Source organism: Lasioglossum baleicum, chromosome 1 (assembly GCF_051020765.1).
Source record: "Lasioglossum baleicum chromosome 1, iyLasBale1, whole genome shotgun sequence".
NCBI lineage: Eukaryota > Metazoa > Arthropoda > Insecta > Hymenoptera > Halictidae > Lasioglossum > Lasioglossum baleicum.
The window spans coordinates 583,302-603,034 of NC_134929.1; the positions used below are offsets into that span (position 1 = coordinate 583,302).

At 38.7% G+C, this 19,733-nt stretch overlaps 2 protein-coding genes across 15 annotated transcripts in view; one reads left to right on the top strand and one right to left on the bottom strand.

The window, feature by feature from the left end:
• LOC143210125 (uncharacterized) overlaps positions 1-19,733 on the top strand; it is a 957,580-nt gene that overhangs the window by 220,402 nt on the left and 717,445 nt on the right. The window lies entirely within an intron of this gene.
• On the bottom strand, positions 4,532-7,010 carry LOC143210189 (uncharacterized). Of its 2 annotated transcripts, XM_076426821.1 has the most exons (3): positions 6,671-7,010; positions 6,114-6,454; positions 4,532-6,043 (listed from the first exon to the last, which is right to left on the bottom strand). In XM_076426821.1, the coding sequence occupies exons 1-3, from the start codon at positions 6,731-6,733 to the stop codon at positions 5,194-5,196; spliced, it is 1,254 nt and encodes a 417-aa protein (XP_076282936.1). In that variant the 5' UTR covers positions 6,734-7,010; the 3' UTR covers positions 4,532-5,193. The 2 variants fall into 2 exon arrangements, with proteins under 2 accessions (XP_076282936.1, XP_076282927.1); XM_076426812.1 differs by having other exon boundaries at positions 6,114-7,010.

The window sequence follows — 19,733 nt, forward strand, 5'->3', positions numbered from 1 at the left end:
GGCGGTTTGCTTGGAAGCATTGTTCCGTTGCTTGTACTAGCTGTCATGGCCGCTGTCGCGACGCCTGCAAAGGCCGTCCTCAATGCGTCGGCCAACGATCGCGTTATCGCGTCCAATTCTTCTTGCGATAACGTCATCTTGTGGGTGTGATGTTCCTCTGGTTAATTCCTTGTTACTGCGCTTTGAATCCCACTTCTGACACCACTTTTGTATATGTATGTTTCAGGTAATAAACAACTCGCATGTTCACGTTTCAATTACTTTATTGTCACTGACTCCTCACGTCGCGTCGTCTACGCTGCTACTCTTGTAGACCGCGAGATGGCGTTGCCCTCGCAGGCCCCGTCACATAGACATGCTGCATGTTCATATATAACAAAAATAATGAAAAATAAAAAAGTTTTATAATTGGATTAGTAGTGGTTCACACCGATCTACCCGAACCGAGATCAGATTACTACAGTGGAGGGGATATTTTTTTTGCAATCAACGTGTACAACTTTAATGCGACTATAGAAGAATTACTGTAATACTTTCTGTGAAACAACCATATCTGCGTTTTAATTCTACTAATTGTAAGAAACTAAGCGTTTGGGTTAAGTTTCTTGGGGAAACTTTTCTAATTGAATGGAAATATTAATAAGTAACATTTTCCAATGTGTTATTAGGGGATCAGGTTATTACAAAGACATGATTAGCTGTGCTGATAGGTTTGTAATTAAGTTCGTGAGTTTAACGAAAAATTGAACAATAAAATAGTCGGTCAATAAATGTATATTCGTCAGATTCTCAGAAAAGATTCTGACCTTGTATAACCTAGAAGATCATTGTGTTGTACACGGATGAATTTGTCTTGACCCACGTTTTCATACGATATAAAAGAAATACATAGCATTCCGTTTAAAAAATCGAAGGTCGCTTTCATTTCGAGGTACTTGACAAGGTAGCTTCAACAAAATTTCGAAGGTACTGGTTTGTACATCTTTAAATAATGCACATTTAAAGAGTACTTTGTTAATTGGTCGTTCATTTGAAAACTTCAAGTAACAAATAATTTATGATTATATTAATTACCAGTCTATAAATATTCGCTATCTGTGAACAATTTATTCATTCTTCGTGAATAATGAAGGAATCGATTTTATTCCTAACTTGAACTAAATCTTGCAACCAATAGAAGAACTGTTTCAACGTTTTCTCGTCTTTAACCGTGCCGTTCAGTTTCTAGCAATGAGTATAACGAAGCATCGGCAATTTTATGCAAATATAGCGCCGCGCAATGCTGGCGAGTTTTATTATTAGAGCGAACTGCAGCTAAAAGGTTACCCCATTTATTTGTGGGGACACAAAGAAGTAGTAAAAAAGAAACATAGCTATTAAAAATTCTGATAAACATGGGACAGCGGCCCCCGCTCCGATTTTCCTGATTCCTGTCTTAAAACATCGTTTTATGTCCAAAAAACATTGTGCAAAACTTCAAATGTCTACCGCCACCGATAGGGGTGATATTGAGCTAAATTCCCCGCACTTAAATGTAATTTGCTCTAAAACGAGAAAACATATCGCGACATGGGATAAACGGCAAACAAAAGATATAGATACACTCTATATTTCAGATTTTTTCAGAATGTTCTGCTAATTATTTATAAGCAGATGATGTCAAAGAAGTTAAACAGTTTCTTAGACAAATTGAGAATTTACTACTCCTTAAATCAGATAAAGGCAACACAACTGTTTTAGTAGACAAAGAAACATACAACGCTGAGGTTTTAAACATGTTAAGTGACACAGAAACATATAAAGTCAGTAAATATCAATACACTAGTACATATGAAAAAAGCCAATTCTATCATTACTGAGTTAGTTAATAAAAAGCAATTAGACGTAAATGTGGAAGGAAATTGAAAACTTATAATGCTGTCATACCTAAGGCTTACGCTTTACCTAAAACACATAAACAAAATTTAGCGTGGCGTATTATTCTATCATCAATTGGTGGGCCTACCTATAAAATCTCTAAGTTTTTTGCTAACATTTTAAAAAATATAGTGGGTAAATCATGTTATCATACTATAGATAGCTGGAAATTCATTAATGAAATCAGAAATATTGAGATTCCAGATGAATCTCTAATTCTGGTTTCTCTTGACGTAACAGCTTTGTTCACAAATATTCCAATTGATCTAGCATTACAGGTTCTCGAGAAACGCTGGGATGAAATCAACATTTACACCACTATAAAACGTAATGAATTTCTAGTTGCAGTTAAATTTATTTTGGAAGCTAACGTTTTCAGTTTCAACAACGTTTATTATAAACCGGTATTTGGTACGGCATTGGGTTCTCGCATTTCTTCAGTTATTGCGAATTTAGTGATGGAAGAATTGGAAAATATTTCTATTTCTAAACTTCCCTTTACATTATTATTCTATAAAAGGTATGTGGACGACATAATTACTTGTATAAAACCGGAACACTTACAAACTGTTCTTGATACTTTTAATAGCTATCATCCTAGACTTCAATTCACCCATGAAGTTGAAGTTGACTCAAGGCTAAATTTTCATGACACTACGGTTATAAAGGCAGAAAACAGACTTAAAACAAATTGGTTCCATAAAACCAGTTGGTCAGGGAGATATGTCAACTTTTACTCTCACCACCTTATACAACATAAAATAGGTCTAATTAAAGGTTTAATTGATCGTGCTATCCTATTGGCAGACCCTGAGTTTCGATCTGACAACTTGTCTTTAATTAAAAATGTATTAAAACGAAATGGGTATCCAGTTCCATTCGATTCTAACATAATCAAGAAACGAATCTCTGAAATTTACCATCCTTGGTTAAAAGAAAAAGAGAAAAGAATTATTGAAACTGGTCCGATAAATTGGAATAATACAGTAGTCATCCCTTATATTGAAGGCATTTCGATTGACATCAAAAGAATCTTTAAGAATGTGGGAATACACACAATTTATAAAATACCACACTATTTAAAAGACCTTTTTCCTAACATCAAAGACAAAGTTCCGTTATTAAAATGTTGTAATGTTGTATATTTAATACCATGCAAAGGGTGTAACCAATCTTACATTGGACAAACATGTAGACATGTGGAAAATAGAACCAGAGAACACAATCATAATATCTTTTCACCTCCAACACAACATCCCAGACAACCAACTGCTCCGTTCTGCAGCTGTACTGCGCCGCAGCTATGTCGCGTTTTGGATCCCTGCTGCCGCGCCACTGCACGGAGAACGGGGCTCGATTTTGCCTCGCCGTAAGAGGGCAACACGGTCTCGCCAGGTCGCATTAATGTAGGACGTGCTATGTGGTAGATGTCGCTAAAGTAAATGTCTATTATACAAATGTGTAGCAGCAGCAGTCTTTCTTTTTACTGACAAAATTAATATTTTTATTTAAATTACATACTACATACTATCAGGTCGTTCGGAAAGTAATTTCGTTTATCGTGTAGGGATGGCAATGCTTCCGTTTGTCATTACTAGACTGCGAATCTTTCTGCAAAGTAGAAATTGACTACATCGATTGCAAGAAATAGAAATCAAATTGAATGAATTATTTCTTCAGCAAAGGAGAAAACGAAATGACTTTCCGAACGAGCTAATACATTAACATATTACAATAGGAGAGCTGCATAAAGTCTAAATAAAATCAATCTTATCACTTTCATACAAAGAAACATTTACCAGTTACTTTTAAGGTTCGGTAGGCGTAGAGGGTTGAAACGTCTTCGTGCAAAAAAAAATGTGTCGTAGAAGGGAAAAGAAACTTAATTTATAATTTTCGGCTCGAGCGCGTTTCCAGCTACCCGAGTGCATCGGGCTGCCAAGGGGTTTCGAGCTGCCCGGGAGTGTCTCGATCTCGTCGGGCGGGTTCGGAAAGAATCGGACAAGTTCGGGCGAGCGAGTTTTCGCGCTACTCGAGATTCAATTCTGCGTTCGCACGAACTTGTCCGCTTCTGTCTGACGTCTGAACGCGCTCGACGAAGTCGAGCCACTCTCGGGCCACCGGGCCACCCGATGGTGTGTCACGGATAGACTGCGGATCTTTATGCAAAATAAAAAATGTCAGCGTCGATTACAGGAAATAGAAACTAAATTGAATGTCATCTCTTCCCTTAATGATTTTAATAGAGGAGAAATCATATATTGACATCTTCAATTTAAAAAATTTTCCAACAACTATCAATTTCATCTACTCAAGTTTGCTATAAATGCATAAAGATCCGCAGTCTATTCGTGACATATCAAGCGGCCCGAGAGTGGCTCGACTTCGTCGAGTGATTTGAAAATTACAGTCAAAACGTGTTGGTCGAGGAAGTGTCGACTTCCGGCTCAATAGTAATGACCTGTCATAAATCTCTCTATAGAGAAGAGCCCCGGGAACGGCACTGAAAGAAATCGAGCCTACCGGGTTGGGTCTGCCTGGGTCTGCCTAGCCCGACCCCAGCCGCGCGCCCGTAGTCTCAATGTGTTGACTTCGATGGCGCACGCTGCGTAAACTTGATCCAACGAGAGAGCAGTACCGTTTCGCGCAGCTCGACTGATCGCAGCGCCTTGCTGCGAGCCTCCCAACTCCCACTCCACTACGCACTCCCCACTGTCTCGACTGAAAGTTTCATATACGCGGTGTCCAGAAATGAAATGAATTAGGATGAAATTATAGGCCATTATAGGGAATAGAAAATCGCGACTATTTGCAAATATAATGAATTAATATATTTTATTTAAATTAAAACATAATTTGTACATTATTTTCATATATGTTATTATTTACATTCATATATTAATATTTACAAAACATGTACAAATTACAATTTACAGACCATTTACAAATTATAACTTACAACTATTTACAAATTATAATTTACAACTATTTACAAACTATTTACTAATTATAACTTACAACTATGTAGGAAAATAAATGGAAAAGGATGACTGGTGTGGGCATTCAAATAATAACAACTATTGACGGTGAAGCCGTCCGCCAAGAATGCGATTTATAAATGTTATAAATTAAATTACATTAACTTAAATTAAATTACATTAAATTACATTAACTTAAATTAAATTACATTAAATTACATTAAATTACATTAAATTACATTAAATTACATTAAATTAGAAATTAAATATACATATTTACAAATTATTTATAAAAAATTTACACGTCGATGTCCGAGTCATCAGACGTCTCCAACAACTCGCCATTTTCTTCCAACACGGAATCAGTAATATGGTCGAGTTCGTGGAGCCTGTCTTCCTCCTTTATTGCGTGGCGAATGAAATTTTGCCAATTGTCGGTGGACACATTTTCGATGGCTTCGTGTACAAGTTCGCGGACATCTGCTAACTTGTATGTCGTATTCCGCGCTCGGATAAACTCCTTAACTTTTGCCCATGCGAGCTCAATGGGGTTTAGCTCGCAGTGGTAAGGGGGAAGGCGTACCACGGTACATCCATGTTCTGTGGCATATTCATCGATGACAAAGATGTTAGGCTGCCGATATTTATCAACTAAAGCTAATAACTGAACTTTGACGTTCCGTGGATTCACCTGTTCCCCCTTACCCTCGAGCCACGTGATGATTCGATCCCGTGTCCAACTCTTCGTTGGATACTTATCCTTCCTCACGCTGTGGTATGGCGCATTGTCCATAACAATAACTGCCCCATCTCGCAGCATGGGCAAAAGTTTGCAGAACCACTCAAAAAATGTGTCCCCGTTCATCTCATGATGATAATCAGCAGAGTCTTTCTTCGACTCGAAACAAAGGAGGGCCCCAGGTACAAATCCGTCTGCTGACCCGACGTGTAAAATAATTAGACGCTTACCTCTTCCGGTGGGAGCAGGTATGCCTATCGATAAGCCCCTTTCTTCGGCGTTCCTTGGGCAGCTGACACTTGCATCCACCCACAATCTCCTCTTGCAGTCCCCGGCGTTGATCCACGTTTCATCGAGGTAGTAGATGGGGCGTCCTTCTTCACGTAGGGTCCTTATTCTTTCGATGTACCTACAATGTAAATTGTATAGTGTACAATAGTATAAAAAACATTTTTGAATGTATGTTGATTGTTACTTACTGTTGCCGCCAATATACAATACGGGGTTCATCAATTAGGGCGCTGTTGCGCTTCCTCACAATGTATTTAAACTCCATACATTTTAGAAGCGTGTGGAGTGTTGTCTTCTTGAACGAAGGAAGTTCTTCATCGTTGTTAATAGCATCTAGAATCTTGTCCAACGTTGGAATCTCCCGATTCAACCAAAAGCTGTGCACCTTCCTCCTTATGGCTATGAGGTCTTCTTCCGATGTCTTCTCCAATATGCTCAATCTTCGCTTCTTCTTATTTGGCGATGTCACGTTTCCTGTTGTTTTGTACTCCGCCAGAGTTTTGCATACAGTATCCCGTCCAATTCCTGTCTGTTTAGAAAGGGATTGGACGATAGACTTGTATGTCATGCCTGGGTTCACTGTATTGACATGCTTATACAGATTTACCAGCATCTGCTTTTGAGCAGATAGCACAAACTAAATAGAAAAAGAAACACAAAGCCAAACACCAATCATGCATAATAAATAAAACAACCAAAAGCCATGCATGAGCATGCATAATAAATATTTATAATACGAACTTACCTTCCCTGGCGGATTTTTCTTTGGTGGTGACATATGGGATGGACCAGGAACTTCCTCTTCCATTTTAAATGCCCTGAAAATCCTGAAATCACTTGTAACTCTTTAAAATTTAACCGCCAAAAACACACTTTGAAAAGCAAACCACACCCGGTATAGCTGCGAACAAAACGGTTTGCGGCGCTGCAGCACGTGGCGTCACTTCGGTGCCGCTGCGCGCATGCGCTGTGCATTGGGAAGGGAACGCATGGAGTGGGAGTATTACCAATTAGGACGAAGATGCGCAGCGACGGACGAAAACTGGTCTTCACGCGGTACTGGTCTCTCGTTGGATCAAGTTTAGTATGTGTGACCGCTGTAATAAGTATTTCAATACAGCCGAAAATGCGTGTGAAACGAGTCCTGCCTCCTCCACTCTGATCCAATCGTCCGCGCATTCGCACCTAGACACTTCACCGTAATCCTGCCTGGGAACCTTCTTCTCAGGCTTACACCAAGTACAATGTCACCAGTTCGAATCCATGCATGTTGGCGTCTTGCCGCCATCCCCTACAATTGCGTAGTATGTAGTGGGCGGTAACGGTATCGTATCCTAACCCACTGCTGTTCCGCTATCGCTCGTACTTACGAGGCAATGTATTGTGGATTACTTGTTGCACATAGACAAATCTAAAATGTTTTTTCACTACGTGAATGAAATATGTAATTTCAGGACAGACGCTGTCGATCCTTACGTCAGAAAATGTCTGTTCCAGGGTTGTTACCTTTCACTTAAAAAGGCATCGTTGGTCAAGACTGGTTGCTAATATTATTCTCGAGGTGTAAATGGGGTTATTTAGTCGTATACAGCGTCCGTTGCCAGCTCCTTGTGACGCCAATTTTTATATTTCCATTTCTTTTGAAGGGCTCATTTTACAGTGGAAACTCCAAGGAATATAAACATATTTTTTTCAAAATTTAAATCACTGACGCACAGTGGTCTGGATTGGAAAATCGTGTGCCATTTTGTTATAACTTTTGAACCAGTAGAGATACTGCAATGAAATTTTCACTAAAAATATTTTAAAAATAGTCATTTTTAACTATAGGTAATTAAATATTTTTTGCATTTGTTGAACAATAATTTTTTATAAATTTTCATTGATATTTTTTATTTAAAAAAAATTTTTTGGAATATAATCGTACATACTATTTTTTACTTTCTAAATATGTATTTTTTATATTTATGTTTCACACATGTGTAACGTTTTATGGAATACGTAAAATATAAATTTGAGAAATCTTGTTGCAATCAACATACACAAAAAAAATTACTGTAAAGGTAAAAACGCATTACTAGCGTGTCAAAGATATTTTTTATAATAATTTATAATGATTAAAAAACGAAACGAGCCTACTACCTTATATCTTTATTTTACTAGAGGTGAGCGAAATATCAGAACGAAACAGAATTGAAAAACTTCTATTATATTTTAATACTAAAGAATTACCTCGGATGCAATATTTAACACTAAAATCTTACATTTTTCGCTATGTGAAGTCATCTGATAATAATTTGTACCAACAATATACCTCGCAAACATTCTATTACCAAATATTTGCGAAAATACATAATTTTTTCACATACCCGACCGCTATTTTGTTTTTTTAATTTTGACATCAGATTCATATTCAACGACCCTTGAGTTTCAGCAATTGATGCGATACCGCATCCAACTTTAATGGCTTTAAACAATAATAATTTGAGCGGGCGGAGAGGGGCGGAATTAATTTATTCATGATTATTTAGAAGGAAGGTGTACTAAAAATATTCCAATTAATTAGAAAGCTAAACTCGGCTAAACTTTAAAGATATACCATCTTAAATGGAAAGGACTTCACAAATTTTTCTTACGGCATTGAGCATTATTATATAAATAGAGTATTTACATTAATAAATAATAGAAAGATATGATTATTATCACAAAAGTCTGCTCTTCAATATAAAAAAAAAGCGAGAGATAATATTAAATAGGAACGTCAGGGCACCGCATCACAGAGAAACAATTTTTCTCGTGAAAAATCCTCCTCTTAAAATGTCCTATTTTCAATGTTTATTGCAACTATTATATTTATTAAATTGTACTATTTTCTTCATTTCCGAGGTCTGTGAACATTTGGGAAGCAATGTTTATAGATATCGATACGAGAAAGTTCGTTTTTGGGCAGAAAGGCACACGATTTTCCAATCCAGACCACTGTGTGACGGCTCATCGAAAAAGACGTAAGAAACGAATTAGCTTAAATTTTTCGACTCCATACAGTTGATGGTCGAGGTTAAAAAAATAATTTTGCAATAGCCCAATCCTTTCCTAATAAAACCACCAAAAAAAAAGTGTAGCTCAATCGGATTTCAACGAAAATATGATTTCATTTGTTTCGTTGACAAAAAATTCGATTTTTTGCAAAATCCTGAGGTGGTAGACAAATTCTGAGACCAGATTTGAAATAAGCGTGCAAGAATCTACGGGAAATGATGTACAGCATGTTGCAAAAAAGTTTTATTGAAATTGTGCAGGTTTAACGAATTTTGTCAAGGTTAAAAAACGTTCGTACCATCATTTCCCTACTTTTACCATATTCTGCAAAGTTTGAGCTTTAATTTTAAAAAAATTCATCGTTCTAGCTCTTTTCTATCGAAAGTTATTCGATTTTAACGCAGAATTCATCGGGTTGTCGCGCTGTGGCGACCTGGTGGTGACGATCCTGGCAGCGACCCGTGCAGCGACCCTTGCAGCGACCCTTGCAGCGACCCAATAGCTGCACGGGTCGCTGCAAGGACCACCCGACCACCCCCTGGATCGCGACGGAATGGCCAAAAAAGGTCTGTCACAGCTCTGACCGACCAGTCCTGAACCGCTAGAGGACTCATCAGTAAGGCGGGCCCTGCCCGAGACGCTGCGATATCGGAAGGCGGTTTAAGACTGTATATATAGAGATCGGTGACGGATCAGGTAGCAGCGAGAAAGGTCTTTCTTTGACTATCTGTCCATCTTGTGGCAAATGTAGGAAATTAGCTGCCACAAAAGAGAGCGAGTTATTATTGTCCGCTTCTGTCCGAACGCGCCCGACGAGGTCGACCACGTTCGGGCCACCCGCCCGATGTGTTACGGATAGACAGCGGGTCTTTGTGCAAAATAAAAAACGTCAGCGTTGATTACAAGAAATAGAAACTCAAAAGAATGTCATCCCTTTCCTTAATGATTTTAATAAAGGAGAAATCATATATTGACATTTTCAATTTTAAAAATTTTCCAACAACTATCAATTTCATCTACTCAATTTTGCTATAAATGCATACAGATCCCAAGTCTATCCGTTACACATCGGGCGGCTCGAGAGCGGCTCGACATCGGCGAGTGATTTGAGGAGTTGGTGACAGATGAGTTGGGCATTTAATCGGTCATCCGATTGACGATTGATAATCGTTAGTCGCGATTAACGACTAAAGTAGAAATTTAATCGTTATCCGCAATTAACGATTAATAAGTATTTAATCTTATCCGCAAATATAACGATCAATCGGTATTTATTCGTTAACCACAATTAACGACTAAACTGTTTTGAAATTTAGTCGTCAATCGTCGATTGAATTTTTGCCCAACACTGGTTAGTGATTTTATTTTTATTCTATTTTCTCGAAAATGAATAAATCCATGAATACTTTCGGCCAACTCGAGGCTACAATGAACACGACCGACGCCCGAGGGTCGAGCCCTGAGGCCTGAGCCCTGAACACAATAGTAGTGCAATAAACACGGCCCGACAATCCCCCGGCCAGCCAGGTAGCTCGGCATGAAACCTCTAAGGAGCGAATGCTGAACTTATTTATTTTCCGTGCTGCCCTCACGAAAGTCACACGAGCCAATTCGTGGCGTTCTGCCGATTAAGAAAAGCCTAAACTCGACGGAATTAGGACGTTTCTAGTGGTTTTATTCATAACGGAGTGTACACTTTCCACCTTTAAATATAAGAAATTTAAAAATATGTGCTAGGTGTCTCTTTTTATTATGTCGAGCACCCTGTATATGAGCACCAAAAACTAATTTTCATCGTTTTGTTAGTGTTTGACACGCGATTGTAAATACGTTCAAAGCATTGTGCTACCGTCTCGTCCCGTGTTATTGTCTTTACCGTTCGCGTTCAATTTGAACGATTTCTAACGAGCTCCCCAGTATGAGAGTATGGTGGGGATGCCCGCGTGTTACGCGAGGACCCCGATCCGCAACAGTCGAGATTGATGACTTGTGAGAGAGATCTCTGTTCCTCCGAAACGAGAACCGTGAGTCGTTCCTCCGAAACGACATCTCAATTGTCAGTTATTTGTACCGCGTGTTTAAAATTATTATTAAAAGTGATCTTGAAGTCGCAGAAACCCGGCTTCCCTGTTTAAACCAGTGGTTTTAATTCACCCACTTACACTTTCTCCACTACAGGACTGATCCAACCCTTCATACCTGATTTTAAACGAAGTGCTCGTGTCGGGGTAAACAGTTAGTTTGGCCGTTATAATTTAAGGAAAAACTTGTGACACCTCATATTACACGTCCGTAAAACCAACAATTTTCAAGACTTCAAGGAATTGTTTGAGATACGTTTTCTCATATTACACTAAAGACTGCAACATATCCAAATTTGAACAAAATCCGAAACAGTAGTTCTATTTCGCATGGAAATATGGATACTCGAAAACAATTATAAGAAACTGCGATTTAGATCAATCGTGAGCAGAAAAATTCAAAGATTCTTTTGTTTACATCTTTCAATGCCTATTATGTATATCTGTTTTATGTGTTGACCGTTTTCGATGACATTTCGGGTAATCGGATAGTGTTTTTTCATTTTCTTAGTTTTAAAAATCTTAAGCTTAATAAATATGGATTCGAAAAAATCGTTTGTCCCGCTGTTTCCAAAACCATTGTTTAAACATGTTTAAACAATCATACTGTATTAATATTGGATATCACTGTATTTGAAAAAGTCTACAGACTCTTTTATATGGCGGGGGTAGCGAGCGCACGGTAACCCCAAGGAATCTGGTTAGACCGATTTGGTCTTTAATGTCTTTATGGTTATTACGGCTATTAACTCCTAAGGGTACGGCTGGTGGCACATTGCAGTTCGGCCATGGCACAACAAAAGCCCAAACTTAGTTTTTCAGGAGCTTTTGCTCGAAAAAGTATATTAACGGTTTCGGTGTTATTTCAGCCGCTTGGCATAGTACCGTTACCGGTATTGTCCGGTATGTATAAATATTTTACCGGGATTAGTCCCTGATTTCACACAGTGAATTAAAGTTTCAAAGCGAAATGTTCAGCTCTGTACGAAGCATTAACGACATTAGATTCGAGACTAAAAGACTTGAATTTTTGGAGATGTTATGACATTCCGACGAACATTGCGCCGGACGGCGCACACGGTTTTCACCGACATTTCACCGACTCCAGATTTGACCGGCAACAGTTACAGTAAATAACTCTGACGTTTTTTATTTTGCATAAAGACCCGCTGTCTATCCGTAACACATCGGGCGGGTGGCCCGAACGTGGTCGACCTCGTCGGGCGCGTTCGGACAGAAGCGGACAATAATAACTCGCTCTCTTTTGTGGCAGCTAATTTCCTACATTTGCCACAAGATGGACAGATAGTCAAAGAAAGACCTTTCTCGCTGCTACCTGATCCATCACCGATCTCTATATATACAGTCTTAAACCGCCTTCCGATATCGCAGCGTCTCGGGCAGAGCCCGCCTCACTGATGAGTCCTCTAGCGGTTCAGGACTGGTCGGTCAGAGCTGTGACAGACCTTTTTTGGCCATTCCGTCGCGATCCAGGGGGTGGTCGGGTGGTCCTTGCAGCGACCCGTGCAGCTATTGGGTCGCTGCAAGGGTCGCTGCACGGGTCGCTGCCAGGATCGTCACCACCGGGTCGCCACAGCGCGACAACCCGATGAATTCTGCGTTAAAATCGAATAACTTTCGATAGAAAAGAGCTAGAACGATGAATTTTTTTTAAATTAAAGCTCAAACTTTGCAGAATATGGTAAAAGTAGGGAAATGATGGTACGAACGTTTTTTAACCTTGACAAAATTCGTTAAACCTGCACAATTTCAATAAAACTTTTTTGCAACATGCTGTACATCATTTCCCGTAGATTCTTGCACGCTTATTTCAAATCTGGTCTCAGAATTTGTCTACCACCTCAGGATTTTGCAAAAAATCGAATTTTTTGTCAACGAAACAAATGAAATCATATTTTCGTTGAAATCCGATTGAGCTACACTTTTTTTTTGGTGGTTTTATTAGGAAAGGATTGGGCTATTGCAAAATTATTTTTTTAACCTCGACCATCAACTGTATGGAGTCGAAAAATTTAAGCTAATTCTTTTTTTACGTCTTTTTCGATGAGCCGTCAGAGTGATTTAAATTTTGAAAAAAATATGTTTATATTCCTTGGAGTTTCCACTGTAAAATGAGCCCTTGAAAAGAAATGGAGATATAAAAATTGGCGTCACAAGGAGCTGGCAAAGGACGCTGTATACGACTAAATAACCCCATTTACACTTCGAGAATAATATTAGCAACCAGTCTTGGCCAACGATACCTTTTTAAGTGAAAGGTAACAACCCTGGAACAGACATTTTCTGACGTAAGGATCGACAGCGTCTGTCCTGAAATTACATATTTCATTCACGTAGTGAAAAAACATTTTAGATTTGTCTATGTGCAACAAGTAATCCACAATACATTGCCTCGTAAGTACGAGCGATAGCGGAACAGCAGTGGGTTAGGATACGATACCGTTACCGCCCACTACATACTACGCAATTGTAGGGGATGGCGGCAAGACGCCAACACGCATGGATTCGAACTGGTGACATTGTACTTGGTGTAAGCCTGAGAAGAAGGTTCCCAGGCAGGATTACGGTGAAGTGTCTAGGTGCGAATGCGCGGACGATTGCATCAGAGTGGAGGAGGCAGGACTCGTTTCACACGCATTTTCGGCTGTATTGAAATACTTATTACAGCGGTCACACATACTACGCAGCGTGCGCCATCGAAGTCAACACATTGAGACTACGGGCGCGCGGCTGGGGTCGGGCTAGGCAGACCCAGGCAGACCCAACCCGGTAGGCTCGATTTCTTTCAGTGCCGTTCCCGGGGCTCTTCTCTATAGAGAGATTTATGACAGGTCATTACTATTGAGCCGGAAGTCGACACTTCCTCGACCAACACGTTTTGACTGTAATTTTCAAATCACTCGACGAAGTCGAGCCACTCTCGGGCCGCTTGATATGTCACGAATAGACTGCGGATCTTTATGCATTTATAGCAAACTTGAGTAGATGAAATTGATAGTTGTTGGAAAATTTTTTAAATTGAAGATGTCAATATATGATTTCTCCTCTATTAAAATCATTAAGGGAAGAGATGACATTCAATTTAGTTTCTATTTCCTGTAATCGACGCTGACATTTTTTATTTTGCATAAAGATCCGCAGTCTATCCGTGACACACCATCGGGTGGCCCGGTGGCCCGAGAGTGGCTCGACTTCGTCGAGCGCGTTCAGACGTCAGACAGAAGCGGACAAGTTCGTGCGAACGCAGAATTGAATCTCGAGTAGCGCGAAAACTCGCTCGCCCGAACTTGTCCGATTCTTTCCAAACCCGCCCGACGAGATCGAGACACTCCCGGGCAGCTCGAAACCCCTTGGCAGCCCGATGCACTCGGGTAGCTGGAAACGCGCTCGAGCCGAAAATTATAAATTAAGTTTCTTTTCCCTTCTACGACACATTTTTTTTTGCACGAAGACGTTTCAACCCTCTACGCCTACCGAACCTTAAAAGCAACTGGTAAATGTTTCTTTGTATGAAAGTGATAAGATTGATTTTATTTAGACTTTATGCAGCTCTCCTATTGTAATATGTTAATGTATTAGCTCGTTCGGAAAGTCATTTCGTTTTCTCCTTTGCTGAAGAAATAATTCATTCAATTTAGTTTCTATTTCCTGTAATCGACGTTGACATTTTTTATTTTGCAGAAAGATTCGCAGTCTAGTAATGACAAACGGAAGCATTGCCATCCCTACACGATAAACGAAATTACTTTCCGAACGACCTGATAGTATGTAGTATGTAATTTAAATAAAAATATTAATTTTGTCAGTAAAATGAAAGACTGCTGCTGCTGCTGCTACACATTTGTACAATAGACATTTCTTTACCGACATCTGTATCACCTTACCGGGGCGAGAGACCCCCTGCCCCCTAGTACAAGGCCTGTACGTACCTGTACGGCGCTGCGTACTGCATTCGAAACATTGGCGCGACTGTGTTGCCCTCTTACGGTGAGGCAAAATCCCCCACCGTTTTCCGTGCAGCCTCGCGGCAGCAGGGCAGTGATGGGATTGTTGGCGCTTTTCACGCGCACGCGCGACGACTCTAGCCTCAGTCAAGTACGAAGATCGAGTACCTTGGTCGCCCTGCTAATTTCACGCCATATAGTCTCCCACTACATTCCCCCCAGTAGTTCCCCACTTTCGGACGTAGACGTAGACACGGCCCTGACGAAACTCGCGCATGCGTGCGAAAAGCGCCAACAATCCCATCACTGCAGCAGGGATCCAAAACGCGACGAGCTGCCCGGTGCAGCCCTGGTTGTCTGGGATACTGCTTTGACGAGACACTCAATAGAATTTGATCATGCTTTTGACTTTGAGAACATCAAAATAATTGATAAAGAATCTAATTTACAACATAGAATTCTATTGGAAACGATTCACATGATTAAACACCAATGCGTAAATCTTAGGTATTAAACACCTTTGATACATGAATACTACGCAACATTACTGAATCGGTAATGTTTTATGATGAATCACCTTTCAAATAATTAAAATTGTGTTTTTCTCAATAAAAAAAGCATTCTGAATGTCGATTAATTTAGTACCAATTTTATATTGGTATTTCAATAACTGCAGTTGTGTTTGAGTGAGTTCAAAAGATTCATATTTGGCGCCATTTATCGGTTGACCAATACAGAGATCTTTGTTCCTCGATTAGTTTTCAGTTCAAATCTGCACGGTTTACTCAGTCCACATGTCACCAGCATGGAACCAACACGTTGTTCCATAGCCCTTAAGAATTTAAATTAATACTTTTTATAAGCATGTGAGTTCTTTTACACACTTTTACTTTCTGCTCGTGTGAAAACACGGTTTCCTAACCATGTAAAATGTCTTTGATTAATTCTTACAGACGCAATTACAGAAATTTTCTATTCTTGAAAATGGTCTGAATTGAGACCGAAACGTTGAATTTTTCATGTGATACTTTTGCTTTGCTTATTTTCCAATTGATCGAACCAGTGCGCCGATAACATTAATTGTAGTTTAAACAATAGTCGATCGAGATTCAGAGAACTGCTAATTATTTATAGTTGAAAATAATTAATTTTTTGGGAATTTTTTTAACTATCTTCCCCTGGGTTGACACCTACCAAAAAATTCTAAAATATTGCTATGATGCTAACCTGTTTTGTATAAAAATCTCAGAAGTGTCCGTTTGGTGGAACAGTGTCCAAAAAAATAAAGTATGCCGGCGAACGCTCGGTTTGATCAGTAACGGCGCGGCGCGGTCCGGCGACAGAGACCCTTGCGGTGGCTAGTGATGGGAGCGAACAGGAAGTCGGCGCATCTACGGAAAAGCTGATGCATGTACTAAAAATGCGACTAAATCATCTAATATATAATTACAGTTGGAAGTCCAAACAATTATAATTAGTCCAGTCAACGAAAAGTTGTAGAGGGAAATGGAAGGAACACAATTTTTAACTTTGGGTCTTTGTTTGGACTAGTTAGGAGGTAAACATATTAAAAGCCCCCCTCCTAGGAGGTGAGCGGGGTGCAGGCGGGCACATAGAAGGTCCCATTTTTCGGTTTTCCGCTTATATCCCGGCAACTATGTGTCTTACTGTTAGCGATAAGACCATTCTATACAAAATTAAAGCTGACAAAATGTGCCACAAGATTGATTCGATTCAGTTTTCGCAATCTTGCATAGTTTCCGAGACATCCGCGTTCAAAGGTCACTTTGGTATTATTTGCTCGAGTTAGTGTTTTTGCTTCAATTTCAATTACAACTTCAATTTCAAACTTACTTTTTTAGTTTCTACTCCCTTTTTCCAGTTTCAACATCAATTTCTCAATTTCAAAATCAATTTTTCAAATTCCACTTCACTTTTTCAATTTCCACTTCCATTTTTCAGTTTCAACATCAATTTCTCAATTTCAACTTCAATTTTTCAAGTTCAACTTCAATTTTCCAATTTCAACCTCCATTTTTCGATTTTATCTTCACTTTCAACTTCAATTTTTCATTGTCAATATCAATTTTTCAATTTCAAGTTCAAGTTTTCAATTTCCACCACAATTTTTGAGTTTCAACATCAATTTCTCAATTTTAACATCAATTTTTTAATTTCAACTTCAGTTTTCCGGTTTCAACATCAATTTCTCAAATACAACTTCAATTTGTTTGTTTGTCTGTTTGTCTGTTCGATGGCAAATTTTGCAATTGATTTTAAACTAACTTCCTGATGAGCTAGAAACTTGAAATCGGTTATTTCAATTTCAACTTCAAATGCACGTAGAAGGTCCCCCTTTTCGGTTTTCCGCTTATATCTCGGAAATTATGCGTCCTAGCGATAAGACCATTCGATTCAAAATTAAAGGTGACAAAATGTGCCATAAGATTGACTGCATTCAGTTTTTCGCTATCTCGCATAGTTTCCGAGATATCCGTGCTCAAAGTTCACTAATTGTGCTGAAGAGTTAGCTAGTCAAAGAAGGGAGGAAACGCGAGGCAAAAATTTCTTTTTCACGATTGGTGAACTTTGAGGGCGGATATCTCGGAAACTATGCGAGATAGCGAAACACTGAATCGAATCAATTTTATGGCACGTTTTGTCAGCTTTAATTTTGTATAGAATGGTCTTATCGCTAGGACACATAGTTTTCGAGATATAAGCGGAAAACCGAAACGGGGGACCTTCTACGTGCCCCCCTGTACACCGCTCACCTCCTAGGAGTAGGCACTTTTAGTATGTTTACTTAACTAGTCCAAACAAAGTCCCAAAGTTAAAAATTGTGTTCCTTCCATTTCCCTCTACATCCCCCTTACGAGCATTCATTGACTGGACTAATTCTAGGAAATAGCTTACATTGAAGAAGAAAAATACATGTAAAGCTAGTTAGTTGCTGTCAAGTAACAGAAAGAAGAAGCTTCTCACAAGTATGTTGTATGGTCACGGTGTTAGAGGTTCTGCTCGATGCTCCGGAGGGCTGGAGTTTTCGAATCCTCCTCAACTCAACTTTCTTTTCTTTTTTTTGTATGTATGTATTTATAAACTAAACGGTTTTTATTGTTTGCACTTCAATCGTATGCAATTCAATACATTGAATTTTTGCGATTTTCTTCAAAACGAAGCAAAAACGAGCAAATCTCTAAAAGACTTTTTGTCTTAGTTTTCGGTCCCCTACACGCTCCGAAGTTTTGCCATTTAAATTCGGGACACCCTGTATAATATTATTGTTTAGGTGAAGACGAGTTCAACGGCCTAGTACCCTGTGACCTGGACATGACCTTAACAGTAAGATCTTAACAGTAAGGTAGGCTTGAATTGTTGATATTTCTTTCGAGAGATCAATATCTTGACCAATACAAACAACTGAAGCATACCTTAATGTTCAGGTCACGTAAAGGTCATAGTGTACAGGTTTTTTTTAACTATAAATTCACCCTTCTGCAAATCGAGTTCAGCCTTTTGCAAATCAATTCCACCCTTTTCCAATTCAAATTTAATCTTTTACGAATAAACTATTTTTAAGTAAGTTTCCGTAATAAAAAAAATGGAACCAAGCGCAAATTAATTGTTAAGAAATCGAAAGAAAGAAAAGTCGTACATAAAGAAAATACTTATTTTCTAAAAATACTTATTTCAATGTATGAAAACTGTGCGTAGATATGTACAGTGGCCGATATAATGATAGGTTCACTAGCCTCATCGGCTGGTTTACTGCTTCTACGTTTATTTTCGTTTTCGGAAGTGTACTGTAGCACACATTTGTTTTTATTTCGCAAGAATGTGTTCTACACATCGTGTAAGCAGTCAGTCGACTATCAACAGTATTAGTGTGAAGATGTACCTGTTTCAAAAATACTTTGAAAATTATCGAGTACAAGATACGAAATAATCTTACTTAGGTTCACGGCGAAATATTTAAAAATTACTATTGATAGTGCAATTTTTTGAACGTTTTTGTATGGTAAGTACACAGATTTATGAAGTTTAAGAATTATAAAAAATATTTTATGTTCGTTTAATATTATTAAAGCACAATGACACGAGGAAATCGTTAAATGATAACGGAAAGGGCCAAATTATTGCTTTCCACAATATGAGTCTCTCTAACAGAGAAATTGCAAGAAGATTGAAAAGGTCCATTAACTGTCATAAACAGGTTTTTAATATTGAAAGAAAAATACGTCAGTAAAAAATCTATATCCAAAAAAATTATCAAAATATGGACAAAGATAAAATTTTTCAAGAACCACGGCAAAATATGCTCAATGCCTCTAAAATAAAAATGAAATTAGATTTGCCAGTTGGTGTTCAACGTGTACAGCAAGTTGTGAGATCGAGTGGGACACTTAAATATTCTAAAAAAGCGGAAAAACCTCCGCTAACTAAATTCCACAAGGAGGGGAAATTAAAGTTTGCAGAATATCATATGTCATGGACGGAAAAGTGGAAGACGGTGATTTTGTCTGATGAAAAAAAATTTAATTTGGACGGCCCAGATGGGTATTAATATTACTGGCACAATCTGCATGATGAAAAAGTGTAAAAATGACAATAGTACATGGAGGAGGATGTGTCCGATAATGCGATTCCCTGTAAAAACCAATGCTGAAAAATATGGCGACGAGATTGGTGGACCTAATTTAATATTCCAACACGATAGTGC

Bases quoted from the DNA above. Each gene is read 5' to 3' on its own strand.
- LOC143210189 (XM_076426812.1), bottom strand. From the start codon at position 6,538: ATGCTGGTAAATCTGTATAAGCATGTCAATACAGTGAACCCAGGCATG. The intron at 6,044-6,113 runs GTAAGTAACAAT...TTTACATTGTAG, and splicing joins ATTGTATATTGGCGGCAACA to GTACATCGAAAGAATAAGGA.